At 36.9% G+C, this 23,875-nt stretch overlaps 1 protein-coding gene across 2 annotated transcripts; it reads left to right on the forward strand.

The window, feature by feature from the left end:
- Nucleotides 1-1,335: 1,335 nt before the first annotated feature.
- Nucleotides 1,336-20,720, forward strand: Gen1 (GEN1 Holliday junction 5' flap endonuclease). 2 transcript variants are annotated; one of them, XM_051181653.1, is made up of 13 exons: nucleotides 1,336-1,518; nucleotides 2,334-2,520; nucleotides 6,168-6,344; nucleotides 9,299-9,409; nucleotides 10,147-10,220; nucleotides 11,244-11,332; nucleotides 12,654-12,804; nucleotides 13,380-13,416; nucleotides 13,505-13,585; nucleotides 14,345-14,475; nucleotides 15,842-15,903; nucleotides 18,521-18,682; nucleotides 19,182-20,720. In XM_051181653.1, exons 1-13 carry the CDS (start codon nucleotides 1,358-1,360, stop codon nucleotides 20,456-20,458), a joined length of 2,700 nt encoding a protein of 899 aa, XP_051037610.1. In that variant the 5' UTR covers nucleotides 1,336-1,357; the 3' UTR covers nucleotides 20,459-20,720. The 2 variants fall into 2 exon arrangements, with proteins under 2 accessions (XP_051037610.1, XP_051037611.1); XM_051181654.1 differs by having other exon boundaries at nucleotides 18,521-18,664.
- Nucleotides 20,721-23,875: the final 3,155 nt, after the last annotated feature.

Genomic DNA, 23,875 nt, shown 5'->3' on the forward strand with positions numbered 1-23,875 from the left:
GGACCTCTTGGACTATCCTGACCAACAAGGACTGGCACTAGGATTTTTGTGAACCTGTTTTATGGGGGGGGGGCACTCACCCCAATTGGTGTGACTTCAATTAATACATATATATGTAAACATATGCATTATATTACATATATAATTTTAAGTAGCCACAAAATGGTTCCTTATCACTATTTAAGACATCTTCGGTGTTTTTTATCCCCCCCCCTTTTAAAATAAGTCTTTTTATGTATCCAGTGTGAGTCACAAAAGCAAAAATATAGGGAATTTCACCCTCATTATCTGGCGTTAATGTGTTCTAATGGCTAATGCTTTACAAATCTTATTTACCTTCATAATAATGTATTGTATTAAGAAATATATGTGCCCCTACTCTGTTACAACCAGTAGAATATGTTGAGGTAGAGTAAAATTAACTACTTAATACTTTGTGTTTACTCCGTTTTTCTTTGTAAAGCAATATAACCAGGATATTTATGCACATCACAAAAAATGAATACATAAAGTAACACTTGTGGAAGAACTGGCCACATTATAAAATCAAGATTCAGAAAACTGAGAAAAGTATATACAATAGCCCTTGTTTTAGTTTTTCGAGACAGAGCTTCTCTATATTGCTTTGGAGCCTATTATAGAACTAGCTCTAGGCTGGCCTTGAACTCACTGATCTGTAGGCCTCTGCCTCCCTAGTGCTGGGATTAAAGTTGTGTGCCACCAATGCCTAGCTTACAACAGCCTTTCGAGCAATGGTTTTCTTTGCATCTGTGTGCAATTTGATAGAGTAGACTTTTGGAAGAAAAGAGTAATTTTTATTGAAAAGTTTTCTGCATATAAATAATGGCCTTTTGCTCTAATATATTTTTGCCTTCTACTTTGGATTTTTAGGCTGCATTAAGGATAATAATCTGGGTTAAATTTATGTAGTCAGATTTAATATTCATTGCAAACATGTCTTTATCAATTAACAACAAAGGGGAAGAAGAACAGGTGTGGGTGTTTAATAAAGAAAAGCCAACAAAATATGCAGGCATGACAATGGAGACGAAGATTGTTTGTTCCTAAATTGTCCTTTGAACAGTAGAACCACAGGTAACTTAAAATATGTTGCTTTAAATTTCATTTTTCCACAATGAACTCCTTACACGGCCATAAATTAAAACAATATGTTTCATAATAGCATAACTGCATATTTCTCTAGTATTTTCTCCTTCATTTCTCTCCTCCCTAATTTTCCGTTAAAGTTTCTATGAATTAACCTTGGATTTGGGGGTTGTTTTTGTTTTGTTTGTTTGTTTAGGCATTTGCTTGCTTACGTGTTTCTTTCTTCAGATAACAGCAGATAATCACCAGGATGGGAGTGAATGACTTGTGGCAAATTTTGGAGCCTGTAAAGCAACATATCCACCTGCAGGATCTTAGTGGGAAAACCATTGCCGTTGATTTGAGCCTCTGGGTATGTGAGGCACAGACAGTGAAGAAAATGATTGGAACTGTCATGAAGCCCCACCTCAGGTATAGTAAAAAGGCTCTAAGAATGTAGATGACATGATTGTATAGCCAGTCTTGGTGTCCTGGCTTTATTTCAACTTTTTTTTTTTAATTGTCATATATTTGGGGTTTTAAAATAAATTTAACATGTCTTGATCTGCCATTTTTATACCAACGACTTAAATATGTATCTCCTACTCCAAGCTTCAAGCTCAGATATCTCTGTCTTCACTATCATGTTTCTGTAACTGAAAGCCAGAAGTTGAGTGGCCATTTTCTTCATCTTTTATTTCTCATCTCCAGTTCATCAGTAATTATTCTTACCCATTCAGCTTCCAAAATACCCATATATTCACAAATTTCTCTCCATGTCCAGAGATATCACATCAGACTGTGCCAACCTCATGTTTTACCCACATCTGTCACTGGAAAGGCATTATCACTCCCTTCACCTGCTCTTAACCTCTCCCTCCAAACCAGCTGGCAGTATGTACAGTCAGAAATCACACTTACTTAAAAATGTCAAGTACTTGCCCAATCTTCTTAAAATAACATCGTAATAAATAAAATACAGGCCATTGAGTTGGCTCAGTAGGCACACATACTTGCCACCAGGCCTGACAGCCTGAGTGTGATCCTATGACCTCCATCCAAGTACAGTGGTGCATGTGCCCACACAAATAACCGCTCAAACACACATGCACGCACACTTAAATGTTTAAAAAATATTATTGCATGTAACATTTTTTTTATTAACCTAGGGCTCTTAAACCTTTTTTCATATTGCTATTTGGACTTGCTATCAACATGACAATACACTACTCGTTTGTATATTTTAGGAACCTATTTTTTCGTATTTCGTACTTAACTCAAATGAATGTAAAACTGGTGTTCGTAATGGAAGGGGAGCCACCAAAGCTGAAAGCTGATGTCATGAGCAAGAGGACACAGACACGTTACGGGCCTTCTGGAAAACCATGCTCACAGAGGACAGGGAGATCACATTTTAAGTCAATCTTACGAGAGGTGAGCATTTGGGATCGATAGTTCTTATTTGAGTTAAAGTCATTTTATAAATTTGTGCTCATTAGCCACATTGTAACTACAGGAGCAGAGTGTTTGTGTTAGAGCCAAGTTCTAGAAATTGTGAGGCACTAGGCAGGATTTTTAAATTCCCTGTGTTTTAATTCTTAATGAAATGGGGATAGTAATATTGTGCAGTGATTTTATAAATGCTTGAGAAATGTGTCTACAGTAAATAATCCATGGTAGAAACTTAGCTTTCTTTCCTTTTAACTGCAGCAGTTCCTGAGTGCATAAGAGCCATAAGTCATTTGCTTCTTTGATCAAGGTTAAGGGTACCACTGAATTGTGGGTATAAGCATAAATATTTAGGAGGCAGTGTGATAAAATGTGCATTTAACTAAGCAATAGTAGTACTCTCTCTATGCTGATGACCTCTCCAGTTATAGGCCTCTACTGGGACTACAGCACGAGAAACTTGTATGGAAAGGGCCTCAGATTTCATCAGAACCCAGTTGTTGCCTTAGCAGTCACAATACTATTATACCATTAAGTACCTCTTGCCTAGCAAGTTGGTATTGTATCATACAAAGTCTAAGTAAGACTGTAGGTGGGTTTTATCCCCCAGCTATATGGTTAGCAGCCTCTGGCACTTTGAAGGCTACCCAGCAGGATTTAGGGGGGTTCATTTGTTACAGGATCTTGCTACATAGTCCAGGCTGCCCTGGAACTGGCTATATAGCTTAGAGTGGTCCTAAATTCTCCATGTCCTCTCTCTTCAACTCCTTCTATATACCCTCCTCAAATTGTTAGCCTCTTTGCGTGTGTGTGTGTGTGTGTGTGTGTGTGTGTGTGTGTGTGTGTGTGTGCGCGCACGCTGTATGTGTGCATGTGTGTGTATGTTTAGGGCTACTTTATATGAGAAAGCCAGTTAGACAACTTATCTCTGGAAGATGCCAGTTCTCCCTCTCTCATCAGTAATTAGTTTCCTGGAGTTCTTTGTCTAGGTATGGGACCTCATGAGAGTTCCCCCCTTTTGAATTAGCATGCCTATTGATAGTGTCAATGTTACAGTCTTGCTTATAGTGCCATTTCTAGGAGAGACTGTTTCACAGCCAACTACCTGGAATATTTTTAAGAAATTGTTGTAGTGTACAAATAATTTTTATTGGCTTTTTACTTAATGCATCATAGACATAGTTCCCTGTTGTTGCTTTCTATTCAAAATTATAATTTATAGTGTTTATATAACATGTAGGGACCTATAAATTATTCTTATGAATATCATTTACATTTTAACATTTCTCCATTGTACATGAAATAATGAACTTTTTCTGAATATACTTTTCTTATCTTTGGAGGTTTGAAATAAAATTATTCAAAAATAGAATTGACAAGCCAGGCGGTGGTGTTACATGACTTTAGTCCCAGCACTTAGGCAGAGACAGACCGATCTCTATGAGTTCAAGACTACCCTGATTTACTGAGTGAGTGAGTTCTAAGACAGACTCCAAACCTACACAGGGAAACCCTGTCTCAAAAGACAAGCAAACAATAGAACTGACAAATTGGGAGTTCAAGAATGATTTTTTTTTTTTTTTTTTTTTTTTTTTAGTTTTTAGAAATACTTTCCTACCAACACAGGTGTGAGGGCAATTTTGGTGCTCACAAAAGAACTTGGGATGTTCTTTGGAAGCAAAGATATGTAATATAATCCAATCATGGTTAACTGTAGTACTTGGGAGGCAGGAAGATTTCTATAATCTTAAAATTGGCCAGGGTTGCATAGTGAGACCCTGTTTTTAAAAGTCATGAAGGTGAGGTATTTAATATAATGAGGTATTTTAGAAGACATTACATAAAACAATGATTCTTGAACTGCTGTCTCCTGTCTTAATTTTAATCACTGAATAGTCAAACTTAATGACTTAGTAGTTGAAGTAAATGCCTGTACTAGGGTCTAACAATTTCCTGTAAAATTAGTTACTGTAAATATCTGTGAATCAAGAACAGTAAATATGCTGTGTGTCTATTTATGTCTTCTTAAGGGAACTGCTCCGTGCCTGCTTATTTATTACAGTCATTCTGGTGCCCTTAAGCATTTTGTGTCCATTCAGTATTGCTTACCTATCACTCATTTTCATATTTCTGCACTCTCATTTGGTCAAAAAATGCAAATTAATTATCCTTCTTCACCAAACCCATCCTATAGAATAAGTAGAACATTGCAACCAGCCATGTCATAACTTGTGTGTAGCTGCTATGAAAGGAGTTGTAAATGTAATGGCACACAAAGCTGAAATAACTTTGCTCAGTGTGAAAAGATAATCCCTAGCTAGGATAGAGAGAGAAGATGTGCTTGTTGCAAAAATGTTGTTTCTGCAGAGTCACTGCACCAGTCTTGAGACTGGGCCTTGGGCCACATCTGGCAGCTTTTTTTTTTTTTTTTTTTTTTTTTTTTTTGTTTTGTTTGTTTGTTTGTTTGTTTTTGGTTATGTATTATTCAAAAGACTAAATGTTCTGAGCAACAGGTGTTACTTCTATCAGCCTGTGGAAAGTACATTACATAGCCTCTTTTCTCCATATTCAGTATTCCTCAATTCAGAAAGGACCATAAATGGAAAGGAAAGGAAACTATTATAGTCTCTGTGGCTATACTACAGGCTGCTCAGCAACATCAAAGCCATAACCCAAAGAAAACTCACAGTGGATTATTTATGCATCATAAAAGGATAAAATCACCTTGCCCAGGTATCTGATTTCCTAGGAGGAACCAACAACTTAGCATTGTGAGAATCTTCATACTATTATATGCATGACACAATTCCTTAGGAAATGCTACCAGGTAGGGAACTGATGACCGATACCACCAGAATCCAACTTGGTGAACCAATGAATTTATTGGGATTACTTACAGGAATTGGGGTACGAGGTCACTTAGAGGAATAGGAACAAGGATATCTCCACAAGTCCATCCACATAGGCAACAGCTCATAAAACCTGGAAACCCAAGAATGCATTGTACAACCTGTTGTACTTCAGAAGAATGGAGAGGTGGCTCAATTTCTCTGAGTATCTTTGATGCAGTTCAGTGGAATCTGCTTCTTCCAGGTAGCTTGGCTAATCTGTCTCTTCCAAACAGCCCAGCTCTCTTCTCTGTCTCTGTGTGTCTGTGTTTCTCTCTCTCTATTAGGTAGCTTGATGATCTAAGAAGGTTTGTCAGTAGTCCTTACAACTTACATATGCTTGGGAAGGGAGGAGCCTAGGGTCAGGTCAGGGACTTCCTGCATCCTTGTAGTTGTTTATTCCTGATCTGAGCTTGTTGAGCTTCCGTGCAGGACAGAATGTTTTCACTCTCTCTTAGAAATATGCTATGTAAATCCCAACCATAATACTGTAGAATTCTCAGTATCTCAGTGTTGCTTTCTGCAAGAGAACCCTTTAAAAATTAAATAGGCATAGCCTATTTAATTATCTCACCTAGAAAGTGAGCAATTCTTAATGTCATCTAATTACTCAGTGTCCAAATTTCCAAATGTTTCTTGAATGCCATATTTTTTTAAATACCCCAAAAACAACTACTAATACTTTTAATGTAGAAGTAATTTAAAAGTGAAAATTGAATGTCTTGCACCTACTCTTTGTTTCAGTGTCTTGAGATGCTAGACTGCCTAGGAATCCCCTGGGTCCAGGCTGTGGGGGAAGCTGAAGCAATGTGTGCTTACCTTAATGCCAGTGGCCATGTGGATGGCTGCCTCACTAATGATGGTGATGCCTTTCTTTATGGAGCCCAGACGGTTTACAGGAATTTCACCATGAACACAAAGGTACTTTTTTTCTTTCTCTCTTGATATTTGTTTATACATTACATTTTTAAAGAAGACTAAAGTAATATGTATAAAATGCTTCTATGATGCCTGGCAAATGGTTATGCTAAATAAAATGTTTACTGACTTAAAATATCATTGTTATACATTTAAATAAGTTAGAAAACAATTTGAAAGTTTTCACCATAAATGTGTGTGGTGTGTGTGTGTATTTAGATTTGTTTTTTAATGATTTGTATATATGGGGTAGGAAGTGTGCATTCATGAGTGCAGGAATCTGTGAGCCAGCCACCTGATATGGATGCTCTTCAAGAGTAGTGTGAGCAACCACCAAGCCATCCCTCCAGCCCTGTAAATAAGGATTTTGAGGTGATGGAGATAATAAAGATGATTATCTATTTAAAAAAATAAATAAATAAATGCATTGTGGTCCAGCAAGAAGGCTCAATGGATAAAAGCACTTAACCGGAGTTTGAATTCCAGAACCCACATGGTAGAAGAAAAGAACTGACTTCCACAAATTGTTCTTTGCATTCCACTCATACACCAGGGCAATTAATTAATGATTGTTTTTAATTAAAGCATTGCCAAATAGCTTATTATGTCCAAAGTGTGTATTTCTTACTAATATAACACAGAATTATGTGTGAAATGCATTGCTTTGTCCCAGAACTTCTAGTTTCAATATTTAATTCTCAAAACACCTCCAACTGTACAAGGAGAGGAATAGAAGGCAGGATATTCTTTGTTGCAGTATAAAAAACTATAAAAAATTAGCAAATCAAATGCTTGTTGTTGGGAATGTTTAGTTTAAATGTTTCCCAGTTATAATTCCTAGTTGGGGATTCTTGCCAATTAGCATTTTTATTACAGCAATTCAGGGGAAGAAGACTAGGTAGTTTCTATCTCAGCATTTGGTTATTAGGGCCAGCAAGGCTAAGAGTCATGCCATCTCTCTCAAAATACTAGTAGGTCCCCACAAGAAGTACTATCAGAGTCAATGTGATCCAGTATTAAGCAGTCGTGTAATCATATGTCTTAGAACAGATGGTGCACACCTTTAATCCCAGAATGGTGGATACAGGGCAGAAGTGTTAATATCAGGGTACTGTTGGCACATGACTTTAATCCCCGCAGAGGCAGGGGCAGGTGGATCTCTGTGTTCAAGGCCAGTCTGGTCTATAGAGCAAGTTCCAAAACAGCCAGGGCTGTTACATGGAGAAACCCTGTCTTGACAAACAAAAAGAGTTAATAGTAAATATTAATAATAAATGTTAGAGAAAGGGATTTTTTTTTTTTTAAGATTGGAAGAATGTGTACCCAAACTACTAATAATTAACTTTAGGTAATACAATTATAGTGAATGTTTGTTTTCTACATTATATACCATACATTGTACTTTTTAGATACAAAAATCAATAGAAAAAGATATTATCCACTATGAATGTTTTTCTATTTAAATGTAATATTTTTAGTAATTAGAGAATTTTTACATGAATTCAATGTATTGTGATCATATTTACCACTCTTTTCTCCCAGACTTAATTCCCATTCCCTCTCTCTCTGTCCTAGTTTGCTTTCTATTGCTGTAATAAACACCACAACCAAAACTTGGGGAGGAAAGGGTTTATTTAACTTACACTTCCAGGTCATTGTTATCATTGAAGGAGGTCAGTACAGGAATCTGGAAGCAGGAGCTGATGCAGAGACCATGGAGGAGTGCTATTTGCTGGCGTGCTCCCCATGGCTTGCTCAGCTTGCTTTTTTGTACAACCCAGGAAAACTTGCCCAGGGATTGCACTACTCACACTAGGTGGGCCCTCCAACATCAATCATTAATCAAGGACATTCCCCCAATGACTTGCCTATATACCAATCTTATGAAAATATCTTCTCAATTGAGAGTCCCTCTTTTCAGATGACTCTAGCTTGTATCATTGACAAAAAACAAAAACAAAACAACAATGAAAAACCGGCACACCCTCCCATATTCATGTTCTTTATTATATATATTTTTATAGCGTATGGTTCCAATTTGAAATGCCCATATACTATTGGGTATGAGGCTGTCTACTTACAGCATGGATAACCTGCTAGAGTTAGCACCCTTAAAGAAAACTGACTCTCCCTCCCACAGAAGCCATCAACTGTCAGTGGTCCCTCAGCGAGGGGAGGGGTCTCCTAACCCTCTTCCTGCTCAGTGCTGAGATGTTGTTGCCTTGGTCTTTGTCAAGCACACACAGCTGCTCTGCATTCGTGGACGCAGTGGTTCTCTCTTGCCCAGAAGGCACTCTTTCACTCTAGCTTTACAATCTTTCTGTCCACACTTCCACCATAACCCCTGAGCCTCGGGGTGGGGGGAGTATTGTATGCACCTCTAAATACTGTGCATACTCACATTCCCTGCACATAAAGCCCACTGCTTCTCTAATGAATCTGACAACTGTAATAATCTCTAGATACAGAGATGCAAATTTAGAAGACAGTTTGATACTATATCCATTTAGCAAATTAGTTTCACCCTGGGTCCTATGAGCTCCTCAACCATGAGTCCTTGGCCAGATTTACAGTACCAAGCATGTGTAGCCTCTTGTAGAGTGGTTATTAAATCCAATCATAAAGCAGTTACACTCATAATATATAGCATCCATTCCACTACTGAACCCATGGTAACTATTGTAGCTCACAGGTTCACAGCTGAGTTAGATTGTTGATGTGTTGATGACTTTGTTCTTCCCCACACAGCAGACAGCACTTTCTGGTACTTTGAAAGATAGCCAGTAAGGAGGAACTTTTAGTTATATTTCATTCATTTACTGAAATATCACGTTCTATAGATATTGTGATCAGGGTCATTTTCTTGCTTAAATTTTTAGAAAAAGACTTTAAATGACAGCTTATTCATTCTACTCTTTAATATAAAACACTGGAGATGAACCCTCTGCTCTCTTTAGGATCCACATGTTGACTGTTACACGGTATCATCTATCAAGAGTAAGCTAGGCTTGGATCGAGATGCTCTGGTTGGTCTTGCAGTACTTCTTGGCTGTGATTATCTACCAAAGGCAAGCTGAGCTCATTGCTTCTTTCTCAATGTCTTTAATACTTTACGTGGTATGTGTGTGTGTACATAGTATGGGCGTATCATTATGAATTCACTTTAAATATAAGACATTCACTAACAAAAATAATCAGAAGGAGATGATTCATGGGTGAAAACACTGCTATGCAAGTATGACAGCTTGAATTCCATGCCTGAGGTACACATAAAAGTGAAAGGGAAAAAAAGCCACAAAATTGTCCTCTGACCTTCCACAAGTGCACACACACAAAATAATAAATAAATAAATCAAAAAACAATTAGTATCTCACATAATGCTAAAAAAAACTGCCTTGTGACAATAAACATTACAAAGGGGAGTTCAATAAGTGGTCCCACAGCTTCAGCCTCAAAAGAGATTGACGTGCATGCTTAACCAACCTATCAGAGAAGTTTAAGGACTCCTCTTGTTTTATAGCAGTACTAGTTTCTATTACAGCTTTACCTATGTTTTAGCTCTCTATACTCATCATAGTTGCACACATGTGCTCTCGTCACTGTTGCTGAGCAGCATCATTACAGAGGTAAGCCATTCATACATCCCATCACTGTATTAGGTTTTCTTCATAGAGTGATGAGAATTAGGACAACCTTTTCTTAAATACCGTGTGTAAAAGTGTAGATGGTCACTATTCTACCTCTTTAAATATGTACCCATCATTCCAGATTAACATTTAAGTTTGTTTTTCCACTTTATGAAAGGGAGTGCCTGGAGTTGGAAAAGAACAAGCATTAAAACTGCTGCGGATTTTGAAAGGTCAAAGTTTGCTTCAGAGGTAACTCAGTGTTGCTTTTTACTCCACACTGGACACTTTTTCTTGTTGGACTCAGTAGTGAGCCTACAGAAATGATTACTTTTGAACTATTCTGTGTTTTTGTTTCTGGTGATTAATTCTTACTTATCTGGAACTCTTTCAGAGGATGCAGTGAATATGGTACTTATCTAACTCTGAGCTACTCTAACTGAAATAGTGTCAGCAAATATATATAATTTTTGGCAACATTTAAGCATAGTCTTTACACTTGGAAATGATCAGATTTTTTATAATTATCCATTCTTCTAATTTTAATAATTTATATTATTTTCCCTATTTTTTAATCTTTGAAGCTCTGTCATTTATCCAGAAACTATCAATAGTGATTTTTAGTATGCTTATAGTCAAAATTGCCAACAGTACTACACATTATTATTTTGTGAAACTCAATGTCTTATGAGTGGCATCTAGGTGTCCTTGATAGTATTATGTTAACATGAAACTTTGAGCAAAAACAAATTTTATTACTCAACATCTTAGCAGTTCCATACATGTTTCTTAAAACCTTGCATTACACAAATAATGTTTTGCCATTTTAAATTATCCAATCTTAAAGTTTTATTGAAAAACTTAATGTCTTATTTGGACCTACATGTTACTCTTTACCCTTATTTCTGATTAAAAATATAATTGATATACAATTCTGCTTGGTTTGTACTCTGGCACACAGTAAAGAGATGGAAAAGGCCAAAACACATTATTCTCCCCATCTATTGGTGCCTAAGAAACTCATCTGTACAGATGTACACACAGATATACACATATACACAGTCTGCTCCCCTTTGCAATTCTTCTCTACCTGGAACCACATGTAAAGCTTATAAAAAACTAAGCATTTTTCCAGGCCAGGCAAGTGAGTTAATAACCAGCAAAGAGAAAATAATTGGACAGATTAAAGGGAATTGGGATAAACTGACATTTGAGAATATATTTTTATTACCTCAATTTTTTTTCTGTCCTTTTCAAAACTATTTTCTAATAAAGGTTTAACCAGTGGATTATAGAACCTTGCTCCTCTATTCCACAATCTGCAGCTAAAAATGTGGCTCACTGCTCTGTGTGTTCCCATCCAGGTAAGCAGCATAGGAAACTCCTCTAGAGTATTGGAGTCTGAGTGCTCCTCATACTTTCTCATTCCTTTAGAGTCAGAAAACATCATGAGCACGCAGTAAATGTTTGATAAATGAAATAATGTGGTAGCAATGGTAAATATAGAATGAGTGAAGTTTCATATTGTATTACCAAATTATTTAGATTTTAGAATTATGTTTTGATATATGAATCTATTTTTATGATGAATTATAAGTCTTAAAAGAAAATGGAGGGGCTGCAGAGATGGCTCAGTGGTTAAGAACACATGTTGCTCTTCTTGAGGACCTGAGTTCAATTCCCAGTACCCACATCAGGTGTCTTACAAGTGCCTGTTGTTACAACTCCTCACATGTCTGACCTCTGTGGATACTTGCATGTACATGTACATAATGAAAATAAATCTTTTTTTAAAGGAAAATGGAACTAAAACCATTTATTTTTATCAATGTCTATATGCTTAATTAATCTTAAATAAATGTACTTAATCCTATAGTACATTTTTACTGGCTCTATAGATACGGACTTAAAACTAGCTTCAAATACAAGTTCATTCTTGTTGAAAGTAGATTGGATCGTCATTAGTCTTAGTTGAAAAAGATAATATTGAACATGAGCTGAGTGTGTTATGTACTTGTAATTCAGTACTTGGAAGGTAGAGACAGTAGGATCAAGAGTTCAAGTCCATCTTCAGTTACATAAGAAGTTTGAGGCCACTCTGGGCTACATAATACCCTGACTCAAAAAAAAAAAAAAACAAAAAGGTATCCTTGAGTGTGTTTCCTTTCAAAGGAAATGAGGGCTCCATTCACACCTGTACTGTAGTGATATTCTTCCTTTTCCAAGTATAGTTTAAGATGTACACACTGGCAGAGGACATGAAGTGGGTGATCTTTTAAAATGCTCAATAAAAAACTATTTCATGGATTATTATGTTAAGGAAATAAATTAATACTTCTAATAAATGAGTATGTTGTGAGCGGTGTCATGATGTGAGCTATAATTTGTCCTAAGAACTACTCTGGCTGGGTGTTGGTGGCACAAACCTTTAGTCCCAGCACTCAGGAGGCAGAGGCAAGCAGATCTCTGTGAGTTCGAGGCCATCCTGGTTTACAGATCCATACAGTGAAACCCTGTCTCGGACCTCCCCCCAAAAAAGAGAACCATTCTGGTGTACACTATTCTTTCAATCTAAATATATTGAAACCAACTGTGCCAGACAATACTAATTTTGATTTGAGATAACAAGAGAAGAGTGTGCATGTTAAAGCTAATTCTTCACAGCATCTTTGTGTCTCCTAAAAGGTTCGCCTAAGGATCATGAACGTAAAGGATGCACATTATGTAAAAGTGATAGATACTGTGAACCACATGATTATGAATACTGCTGTCCTTGTGAATGGCACCAGACAAACCAGAATAGACAACTAAATGAAATAGAAAACAATATTAAAAAGTAAGTTGTTTTTAGCCACTTAATGTTTTTTATGACCTGTATAGATACTTGAAGTTGATTTACTTCCCCACGTGTCTAGATTAATTATGCCTCATACACTGTATTGTTGATTCTGTTAAAACAAATCCCATCCATCTGAGCCAGTCACAGTGGCACACACCTTTAATCCCAGCACTTATGAGGCAGAGAAACTGCCTGGTCTCCATAGAAAGCGCCAGGCCAGCCAGAGTTACATAGTGAGACTCTGTCTCAAGAAAACCAAAGGGAGGAAAATCATCCATCTAAAGAGCTTAGCAGGCAAAGGTGCTTACGGCCACACCTGCTTCAGCCAAGCTATCCATCCTTTGATCTCCACGCATAAGCTGTTCACATGTGCCTACACAAATTCACACACACATAAATGAATATTACAAAAAAAGTAAAAATAAAATTTCATATGAGAAGGTAACAGTTTAATAGTTTTTTTAGAGAAAGACTGGAAAGATACTGGATGTGGATATTATAAAATAAGATTGGATGAGATTTCAATGTTTAATTATCTTACTGTATTGATAATGTGTATAATTTATCTCTAGAAAAGCTTGCAGTTGCAAAGGATTTCCATTCCATGAGGTAATAATAATCCAATTATATATTTATTTTTTAAGATTGTTACAAGTTTTAAAGTCCTGAATCCTGTTTTTTGTCTTTTTATACTTAGGTCATTCAAGAATTCCTTTTGAATAAGGATAAAATGTTGAAACCTATCAGGTACCAAAGACCTGATTTATTACTGTTTCAGGTATCTGAAAATAAATTCTTACATAATAGTAAAATTCGATATGAGGAAGATCAGAATGATATTAGCTTCAGTGTATGAGAGGAGACTTCAAAACTAAGACCGATAACTATTAACTGTCCCTATATTCTTCAGCATTCATTTATAACCTTTACCCCTTGGCTGCGCAAGATCTATACTTCCCAGACCATAAGGCAAACACAGACTGCTTCTCAGAAGAGTCTCAGTCACATTGTGTAGACACATTGAACACAGGAGTATGTCTGGGAAAGAGGCTCAGGACAAGGGTGCATGGTCAAATATACTATATGACCCTGAATATGAAATATCTGTAAAATAAAAATATTGCCACCTCATCAAGTCACCATAAGGGTTAAATGAGATTATTTTAACCCCTGATGTTGTAATTAGGGGGAAAGGATGGCTGAGTAAATCTAGTTGCACTCTACCTTGTTGACAAATATTACATGTAATGTATTAAATGTCCTCCCACTTAATCTATATAGCCTGTCAACAGGGTTATGTTCTCTTCTTTTAAAGATGGAAAAATGGCCACTAGCCCACCATCTTGTACCTAAGCTGGCATTCCGAGAAGAGAACCTACTCAACCATATTTTTCTTTGACACTTTATGCTTAGGGAGCTCGTTGTTTCACGAAATAGTCTCATTAATAGTACTTTAGCATTACTCTTACAAGAAAATGTTGTCTGAGAATATTTCATGTCTAAAAAGTTTTAATATTTATTTTTACTGTGTTTACAGAGGTTTACTGTTCAAAAAATGGAGTGGCCCAGTCACTATGCATGTGAGAAGTTGTTGGTCCTTTTGACCCGCTATGACATGACGGAAAGAAAACTTGGGAGAAAGAACTCTGGTCAACTACAGCCAATTAGGTAAAAAAAAAAAAGATGCCCCAAGCACAGTAGCACACTCCTTTAAACACTCCTTTAATCCCAACTCTGAAGGCCAAGGCAAGCAAGCAGATCTCTGTAAGTTAAGGTCTACCAAGGCTGCATAGTGAGACCTTGTCTCAATACAAGCAAATACACATACCCACAGAGAACTATAAAAAGTATATATCAAAAGACAAAGTGAAGCCAGAGGAAGATGTGAATAAGAACACTGATAAACAATAATGAACTGGGTGAAATTATTCACCTGCATAATTATATTCACATAATTTTAGCAATTAATACATGATAAACTAAAGGTCTTCATTTTGGATTATATTCCAAGTGTTGGTCTTAAATCTTTAAATACATGTTTTGAGAGTATTTTTTATATCTGTTGTATACTGATATGTTTTCTACTAGAAACACAATATCTGATGTTCAAACAATTAAAGTTCAAATAAATAAAACAAACAAGAGTATACAGGAAAGCAGAAGTGAGTAGAAAAAATTGCCAACAGAAAACATAAAATTTATGAATGAGTCCAACTCTCACTAGTCATAATAAGCCTAAGTGGATTAAATTCATCTATTAAAATGAATATTGCATTGAATAAGCACAGATAAAAATTTTCATAAGAAAATACAAAGTTCAAAAACTAAGATTTAATAGGCAGCTGGACATTGGTGGCACACGCCTTTAATCCCAGCACTCGGGAGGCAGACACAGGTGGATCTCTGTGAGATTTGAGGCCAGCCTGGTCTACAGAGCGAGTTCCAGGACAGGCTCCAATGTAATACAGAGGAACCTGTCTCAAAAAAAAAAAAAAAAAAAGATTGAATAAGCAAATACCAAAGTAGTGTAACAGAGTAGACTTTACAAGAGAAATCATGAGAAAACCAATACTATATAATAATGAAAAAATATTGAGGGGCTGGAGAGATGGCTCTGAGTTTAAGAGCACTTGTTCTTCTTGCTGAGGACCTGAGTTCAATTCCCAGAACCCATATGGTGACTCACAGTCATCTGACAGTCCAGTTCCAGGGCATGTCAGTCCTTCTTCTGACCTCTGTGGAAACCAGGCATGCAGCTGCTGCACCTACATACATGCAGATAAAACACAAATAAAATGAAAATATAAATATGTGAGTGTGTGTCTATATATATATATAGAGAGAGAGAGAGAGAGTCCAACAATATTCAACTGTCTCACAATGAAATTATTCAAATTGAGTCCAAAGAATATCTAGGGAGTAATTCCTTATATCTTTACTTAGAATAAATATTGATGGAAATTGAAATGTATAAATTAAAATTTTTATAAATAACTTGTACAGTTATACTTCAGTATATGAATTCATTTTTCAGAATTGTTAAACCCCGAATCAGAAATGGAGTTCGTTGTCTTGAAATAGAATGGGAAAAGCCTGGTATGTATTCATTATACACAGAATGTTTAATTTACAGCATGTGATCTGATTTTGAAGTAGATAGTGAATATTTAGAAATCTTAAATGCTTGTGGAAGTCATTAAAAAAAAATCACATGCACTATGAATTTTATTCTTATTTTACCTGTTGTATTTTAAATAGATTTTGATTACTAAAGGTGATAAACTTCAAGTGCCTTTATTTTTAACATCTTTGACATTTCTTCAATGTTTGGAAATAATGCCAAAATAGTTGTGAATCCTAGGTCTTAAAAAAAAAATTGCTTCCACAAGTGTTCTGTCTTTGGGGTCTCATATGTAGCTGTTTCTAACGCAGTTGAGGTGAGTGAATAATAACTAAAGAATTTTTCTTCTTTTTCCTTTATTCTATTTTGTTTCCAAATAAATTTGTACTTTTGCTACCACAAAAATAGTGTAAGCTCTGGATTAACTTTCACACTAGAGTCCAGAAAAGTGGGTGATTTAAAATGGACATGACTCAAGATTCATGGGCTTTTATTGCATTTTATTTGTGTGTGGGGACCTGTGTGGGGGTGTGGATATACACGTGTGTCACACTTTGGAATCCACTCACAATCATTGGGCTCCCCCAAAGTGTTTGCCATATCACACAGCACACACAGCTTGTCTCCTAGGCTCTGGCTGGCCCCACTTCACAGCTGCTGCTATCCTTGGCAGTCCTCCCCATAGTTCTGGGGTCTCCTGCTGCCACTGGGCTACATCAATAGCTTTTCTTGGACTCTCCATGGTATCAAGCCTCAACTTTTCCACCTGATCCGTTCAGTCCTGGGCCTTCAACTTCTACTGAGACTGCACCTATGGATTCTTCTGACTTCTCAAAGTACCAAGCCTCAGATCTCTCCATGACCTCTCATGCTTTCAAAACTACCTGGGGACTCGTAACATTTGACCAAGATCAGCTTCCCACACAAGGAACAACCATAGCCACCTTTGGAACTCAGCATGTGTGCATTGACCCTGAGAAAACACTTCCCAGATCTCACTCAATGATTCACTCTTCTTTGTCACCATTAATTTCTCACCCCCCTATTAACCAGTATCAATTGTCCAGGTTTCACTTCAGGGGTACCAGTCTTGTAAATCACAGCTGATTCTTTGGCCCTGGCTGTTTCAAAATAGTTCATGCCCCCCAAAAAATCTTTAAGGAACTCTCTCCAATTTCCCTCCAAAACTTCAGAAGAAGCCAGGCCTCCATCCTTTGCCGTGATCTCAACATTCTTATCTTCCAAGCTCTTACAGAACAGTCCACAGAGTTTAACCCAGAGTTCCAAAGCCTTTCCACAATCCTTACCACAACAATATGAGATCTATGAAAGCAATACTTCCCAGATCCTCCTTATATATCTTCCCCCCCCCCCCTTTTAACAAACATAGAAACTAATGTTTCCTTGCGGCATTTTCATACATACTTTGTTTTCTGATTCACATAGACACACATACAGGAATATTCTCCAACTCCCCATTTATACCATTCCAGCTCCAGTATTACCTTTTGCTTTCATATTACATGTTCAATTGCTCTCCTCACCCCACTTTCTTAAAGCCTTTCCCCTTCTGCCATGGCCCCTTTACAGTACAAATTAAAACCAATTAAAGATTTCACGTAATCCCAGGCAGAAGGCTTACCATCAAGCAAGCAAATGGCAACAAATGCTGGTGAAAATGTGGAAAAAGAAACCTTTATTGACTATTGGTAGGAGTGTAAATTGGTACAGCCACTGTGTAAATCAGTGTAGAGGTTTCTCAAAAAAAAAAAAAAAAAAAAAATAGGGGAAAAAAAAAACTATAGAGGACCCAGATATATCAACTCTAGGCAGATTCTCAGAGGACTATCCTTCCAGAGAGATACCTACACATGTATTTATTAATGCTGTAGTCATATCACAAACTAATTATATCTAATTGTAAGTAAGTAAATGAATAATTAAATCATTTAGTACATAGACTCTAGCATTTTATTCAGCCTTAAGAAAAAATAAAGATGTAAAATTTGCAGGAAAATGGATGGAAGTAGAAAAGGCAACCTTTATCAGAAAGATAAAGAGCACATTTTCTCTCATATGCAAAGCACAGCTTTTAACTTTTCTGTATATATTTTATTGTGACCTCCATATAAACATTCTCATTTCAGCTGTTTATGAATCTTCTGATGCTGGGAGTATCTTAAGAAATTGATAACTTAGTACACAGGAAGCCCTTTGTCTTAAGAAATGATTTATTTTCTTCCTTATGTGTAATTTTAACATTTTATCTAAAGAAAGTTTTCTGTTCTCTCAACTGACAATACTGTTTCTGAAACAAGAGAAAATAGTCAGTTTAAAAACCACCACAACAAAATATGAGGATAGGAGGGAAAAAAGAGCCAGCCAGCAAGAGTGATGAGGTACTAATAGTAAATGACCTGGATACGTTCTATGATTGTATGTGACTATCAGAAATAAATAATAGAGAAATGACAATGTTGTAGAGCAAAATTTGTGGTGAATTATCTGCCCACTTTTGGACTGGTGACTGCTTGGAAAAATTAGCTTTTAAACCTTTTGTTGTCTGCTTTTTCTATATTTTAAATCTTTTAGAATATTATGCTATGGAAGATACAGAGGCTGGAGAACTGGATCTCCTTACAGTTGAAGAAGCATCCCTGTTTGAAGCAGCCTATCCTGAGGTCGTTGCTGTCTACCAGAAACAACAGTCAGAAACTCAAGGGAAGAAACAGAAGAGTAAGTGTTGTGCTGGCTGTGAGTCTCCATAGGCTTTATCTCCCAGTGGTGCAGTGCTAGCAACCACACCCTGGCACCTCCCAAATGCCCCAGGTGTGCTACCACTGCACTTCCTACCAACCCCAAACACTTCCTTTAAAACTGAAATGCTTGGGGTCCACCATTATGCTCTGTTGACCAACTTGATATGTTAAGTACAGAGGAGTGTGTTCTGTAATGTAGCCAGCTTTTCAGCAGCTACTTCAAAGATATCCAGTGCACTTTTTTTATTCCTCAGAATTCAGTGAGGAAAGTAAGTCATTATTGACATTTCCCAAAGGAAACTGATAGTGTTTCCAAGAATGGGTAGTGGGCGGAGGTGGACACAAAAAAACAAAACAAACAAACAAAACCTCGCATAAATTACTGGTTTAACTCTTTGGTTTAAGGTACTGTCTTTATTTTCGCTTGAAGTTTTTCGTTTTGCTTTGTTTTAACCAAAGCAAAGTATTTATTATATGTGTTTCTTTCTTTTCAGGTATGAAAGTTAAGCCCAAAGGAAACAGTTTATCAGAAATGGATAATGTAGTCAGTTCTCAGTCACTTATGACTTTAAAACCTAAATGTGAAGTCCTCCCCAAGCATACTCGCAAAACTAATTTGGAAATTTCTCCAGATCCTATTTTACCACAGGAATCTACTTCTCCCTCACTGAGTAATTTAGTTTTCCCTGAAAGTGCTCCCTGTTTGAATTTGCAAGAACATTTCATGCCTCCTCCAAGACCTGTGGCTGGAAAGCAAACTAAAGATGTCAGTAATTTTCTAGTTTCAGAATGCAGTGAGCCCAGCTCTTCATCCCACAATATCTCTGTGATTGCTAATCTACACTTGAGTACCATTGATTGGGAAGGTACTTCCTTTAGTAATTCTCCAGCTGTTCAAAGAAACAGTTTGTCCCAAGATTTACAATCAGAACTTGAGTCATCATCCATCCTTCCTGGCTTTGAAAATACCCCAGAACAATGCACCGCAAACAATGAAGTGCTGGGTAGAGATCTTCAAAAGATTGCTCCTGAAGAACATCTACTTTCTGACATCACTGGTTTATATCTTCACGATTTGCCTCTAAAGGAGCGAATACATTTAAAATCCTCATGCCCTCTGTATAATGTACAAGCAGATGCTAACCTGGAAAGTTTGCCCCTAAAAGTAAAAAGTTCTTGTATTATTGACAGTAACTCTGGTTGTTTATCAGATTTCTCAAAGGAATTTCCAGGAATATATCTGCACAAAGAGTCCAAAAACTTGAAAGTACTAAACAACCAACTCCTTCAAGAAAATTCTTCAGTGGATACTTCCATACCTTATTCTTTTGATGACAAAGCAGTAAAGACCAGTCTTAAAGTTGAGCCCCCAAATACTGTTCTACCTCATAATCCAAAAGTTGATGAGAAAACTACTAAGAACCTTGTAAAGAAGAGTGTTTGCCTCAAGAGAGATTCTTCAGATGAAGAAAATGATCTAGTGTCCTGGGAAACTAAGAATACTGCTTCAAAAATGAAACATGGTTCTCAGAAGCATAGCCTAGCCCAGGGCAGAGATAAACTCAGAAATCCGAAAGTAGATGCTAAAGAAACCAGACTATGCACAAAGTCTTACACAACAGCTGAAGGTGAAGAAAACTCATTCTCAGATCCAGGGGAAAGGACTCAGAGTTTTCTACCATCTCATAAGAAAGATGAGGACTCTGCTGCCTACTTGGATAGTCCTCTCCCTTTATGCCAGAGGTTAAAACTTAGGTTCCAGAACACTTGAAGTGGATTTTATAATACTTAATTAATTTGAATGTTGTCAGCATTAACAGAAGCCAAGCAATGCTGTCCGGTTCATGTTTGGTAGGAAATTTACATGATTATGTACCATTTATTCAAAATGTAGTTTAAAATGTTAGCAGCCATGTATGGTTCATGGCTATAATCACAGCGCTTAGGAGATGGATACAGTTCAGAGAAACAGGAGTTCTACCTCATCCTCTTGTGTATGGAGAGTTTCAGGCCAATCCTGAGTTATCTAAGGAAGAAAATCTTAAAACTTCAATTACAAAGTTGCTTTTTTTTTTTTAATGACAAAAGATGGTAATTTTGATTACAAAACATGGTGACAGCTTCAAATAATGTGTTTTTTTAGGACATGTTTTACCAGTCTTGAAATGTCTTTACTAATTATTGTCTAACTTTAACATATTAGTGTATTCTTTGATAGAGCAAATGTGCTATCATTTTTAGTTTTTCTTCTGTAATCCTCTAAAACATTTGTTACAGTCTAGCTTATTCCCAAGAAGGTAACACTTTGTAATTGCACTGCAGTGTCTTCATAGCCCTTCCTAAGGGCTATATTTCCTCTTCATGTTGAATACCATTAGCATGCTCTTCCACTTTTAGTGGATGTGGAATAACGTGTGTTTGTAAAGTCTGCAGAAGGAAAGTTAAGCATTATAGACATCAGAAGGTCAGGCACTGCAAGTGGACAATGTTTTTAAAATCACATGAAGCTTATCCAGATCACATAGTTAATAATATTAACAGTGTGAGTCCCGCCTTTGCTTTCTAGTTTGGATCTCATATTGTTTATTTTTCTGTTTTGTTTTTGATCTGTAAAACTATTCCCTTTTGCTTTACAAATCAGTTTGTATGTTATATTGACTTTAATCCCTACAAATACTAAGTCTTACATAAATTGTACTCAAAAATTCCAGAAGCATCTGGACTTTAAAAGAGACAGTACAACTCCTTGTAAATGACAGGAGCCTGAAATAGAAGATCTTAATGGATCCATCAAAAAGTGCTTTAACCCCAGCACTTGGAAGGCAGAGATAGGTGCATCTCAGAATTCAGGGCTAGCCTGCTAGGCAGAGCTAGTTCCAGAATAGCCAATGTCACACAGAAACCCTGTTATGAGTAAAACAAAACAACAACCAAACAAAAACTATTAAAAGTGAAACACGAGTTCAGGTTGTAAAATCCAAAATTAGTTTACTAACTATTCAGCTATGATTCTTTATACTTTGTATGAGCATGAAATTTCACCAAGTGAAGATTAAAAATTAACACAGCAAAGATGCAAAACTTTGAGTTAGCAGTGGAAAACAGTGGATGAAAGGAAAGAAAGTAGAAATGAAGAGAAATCTCAGAATCATGGGTTAGAAGACTTAGCATATGGATCTGTTTAAACTGTTCAGTTTTGCCAAGTGGTGCTGTTGCACACCTCTAATCCCTACACTCCACTCCTGCAGCAGGGGCAACGAATCTCTGAGTTCCAGAACAGTTGTGGCTACACAAAGAAACCTGTCTGGAAAAAAATGAACAAATAATAAATAAGCTGTTTTGTTTCAATCCAATCCCATCAATCTCATGTTTGCTTGGTTCTCCCTCTGACTCGCCTTCCCCCCCCCCCACAAAAAAAAATGGCAAGCTGATTTCATTATTCAGATAGAAATTTAAGGAAAAAAACATTTTGGGAAAATTGGAGAATTCATCCTTCCTGATGTCATGATCTATTACAAAGCTATATAAATGAAATATGTTGTACTGATGTAAGAGTAGGTGTGTGGATAAATGCTAAATCAGAATCAGGAGTCTAGAAATGTGCTCTCCCATTTATGGTTGATTGCTCTTTAGTCAATATGAAGACAATTCAGTGGGGGGAAAGTCTCAAATTCAGCTGGACCGTTTGGCTGTTCACATAAGATCTCTGTCTCTGTCTGTCTCTCTCTCTGACCTCTTGGTAACCAGCAACATTTCAGATTGAGGACTTGATGTATGCATGGATTACTAGTTAGTTGTAGGCAGGGGGCAACAGTGATGCTAATATACACAACTAGACCTATAATATCCTTGAGTCACTAACTAGATCATTACAAATAGTCATGCGACGGGTGAACCAAAGAGGTTTGAATAGAGTTGTTCCCTTTCTCAGAAACTATGTCTACAACAGTGAGGAAGTGGTTGTTAGATATTACTCATGAGTGATATTTGCATGTTAGTAATACATGATAACATGCTGGTTTTCTTCCCTGTCCATTACTGCCTCTGCTAGAAAAAGACTCTAAGACACTTGAAGCTTCATGTGTTTTTCTAAGAAGGAAATAAATGATTCCTTTTTTTTTTTTTTTTTTTTTTTTTTAACAGACTAGGTAGAGTAGGTAATTCTAGAAATTAGGTTTGCTACAGAGGCCAAGATCAGAGGTATAACAGGAGCAAGCTCAGGTATGAGGGACCTCAAGAGAGAAAAGAAAGTTATGAAAAGCTGATGCAAGTGTTCTAGGTTGTAATCCTATCAATCATTGCTTCATAGGAGGACAACATGCCTCCACTCAGGGCAATTCTCACCTCTGTCCTAAAGAGAGAAGACTTGAACACTTGGTCAGTCTTCTAAGTAGTGCTGGCCTTATCTTATCTGCCAGGTTTGACAGACTTCATTGAATACAAGTTAATCAAGAAGACCAAGGCAAGCTCTTGATGGTTTGTGGTAGAACAATTCTTCCATGTTGTAGGAACTTCCTTAGTACACACTTGGCTTTAAGGTCACTGTGGATTCCTTCACTCTACTTGTAGGACATCACAGTCTACTGGGCAGTAAGTCCTGTGTCAAAGGAGCCTAAAAGGTAGTTATCACATTGGCAAGTGCATACTGAATAGCATGATTGTGCTTGAGGTAGATAATTAAGTGAAGTATCCTGAGACTAGGGCCATTTGAGGATCTGTAAGAGTAGTACTAGCCTGGCATCAGTAGCTCATGCCTTTAATCCCAGCACTTGGGAGTCAGGCAGGTGGATCTCTGAGTTGGAGGCCAGCCTGGTCTTCAGAGCGAGTTTCAGGACAGCCTCCAAAGCAATACAGAGAAACCCTGTCTCAGAGAAAAACAAACAAACAAACAAAAAAAGAGTAGGCCTTTGGAAACCATATTTTTTTTAATGCAAAATTGATCAATGACTTGAGATCTAAAACTGTAGGAGAAAATAGGCTGAAGGCTAGAAAGATGACTCGCCAGGTAAGAAAGAACACTCAGTAATGCTCTTGGAAATGACTAGAGTCCAGTTCCAAACACCCGTGACTCCAGACCTAGGGGATCTAAAACCTGACGTCCTCAAGTACCTGCACACATGTGCGTTACCCATATATACATACTTTAAAATTCTGAAAAGAAGCTAAAATCTTTGGTCTTTCATTAGGC

Source organism: Phodopus roborovskii, unplaced genomic scaffold (genome assembly GCF_943737965.1).
Source record: "Phodopus roborovskii unplaced genomic scaffold, PHOROB, whole genome shotgun sequence".
Classification (NCBI taxonomy): Eukaryota; Metazoa; Chordata; class Mammalia; order Rodentia; family Cricetidae; genus Phodopus; species Phodopus roborovskii.

What these genes read in the sequence shown, in the direction of transcription:
- Gen1 (XM_051181653.1), top strand. Translation starts at nt 1,358, where the DNA reads ATGGGAGTGAATGACTTGTGGCAAATTTTGGAGCCTGTAAAGCAACAT. An exon ending in ATTTCACCATGAACACAAAG is followed by an intron (nt 6,345 to 9,298) that starts GTACTTTTTTTC and finishes TGCTCTCTTTAG; the next exon opens with GATCCACATGTTGACTGTTA. An exon ending in GGTCAACTACAGCCAATTAG is followed by an intron (nt 14,476 to 15,841) that starts GTAAAAAAAAAA and finishes TTCATTTTTCAG; the next exon opens with AATTGTTAAACCCCGAATCA.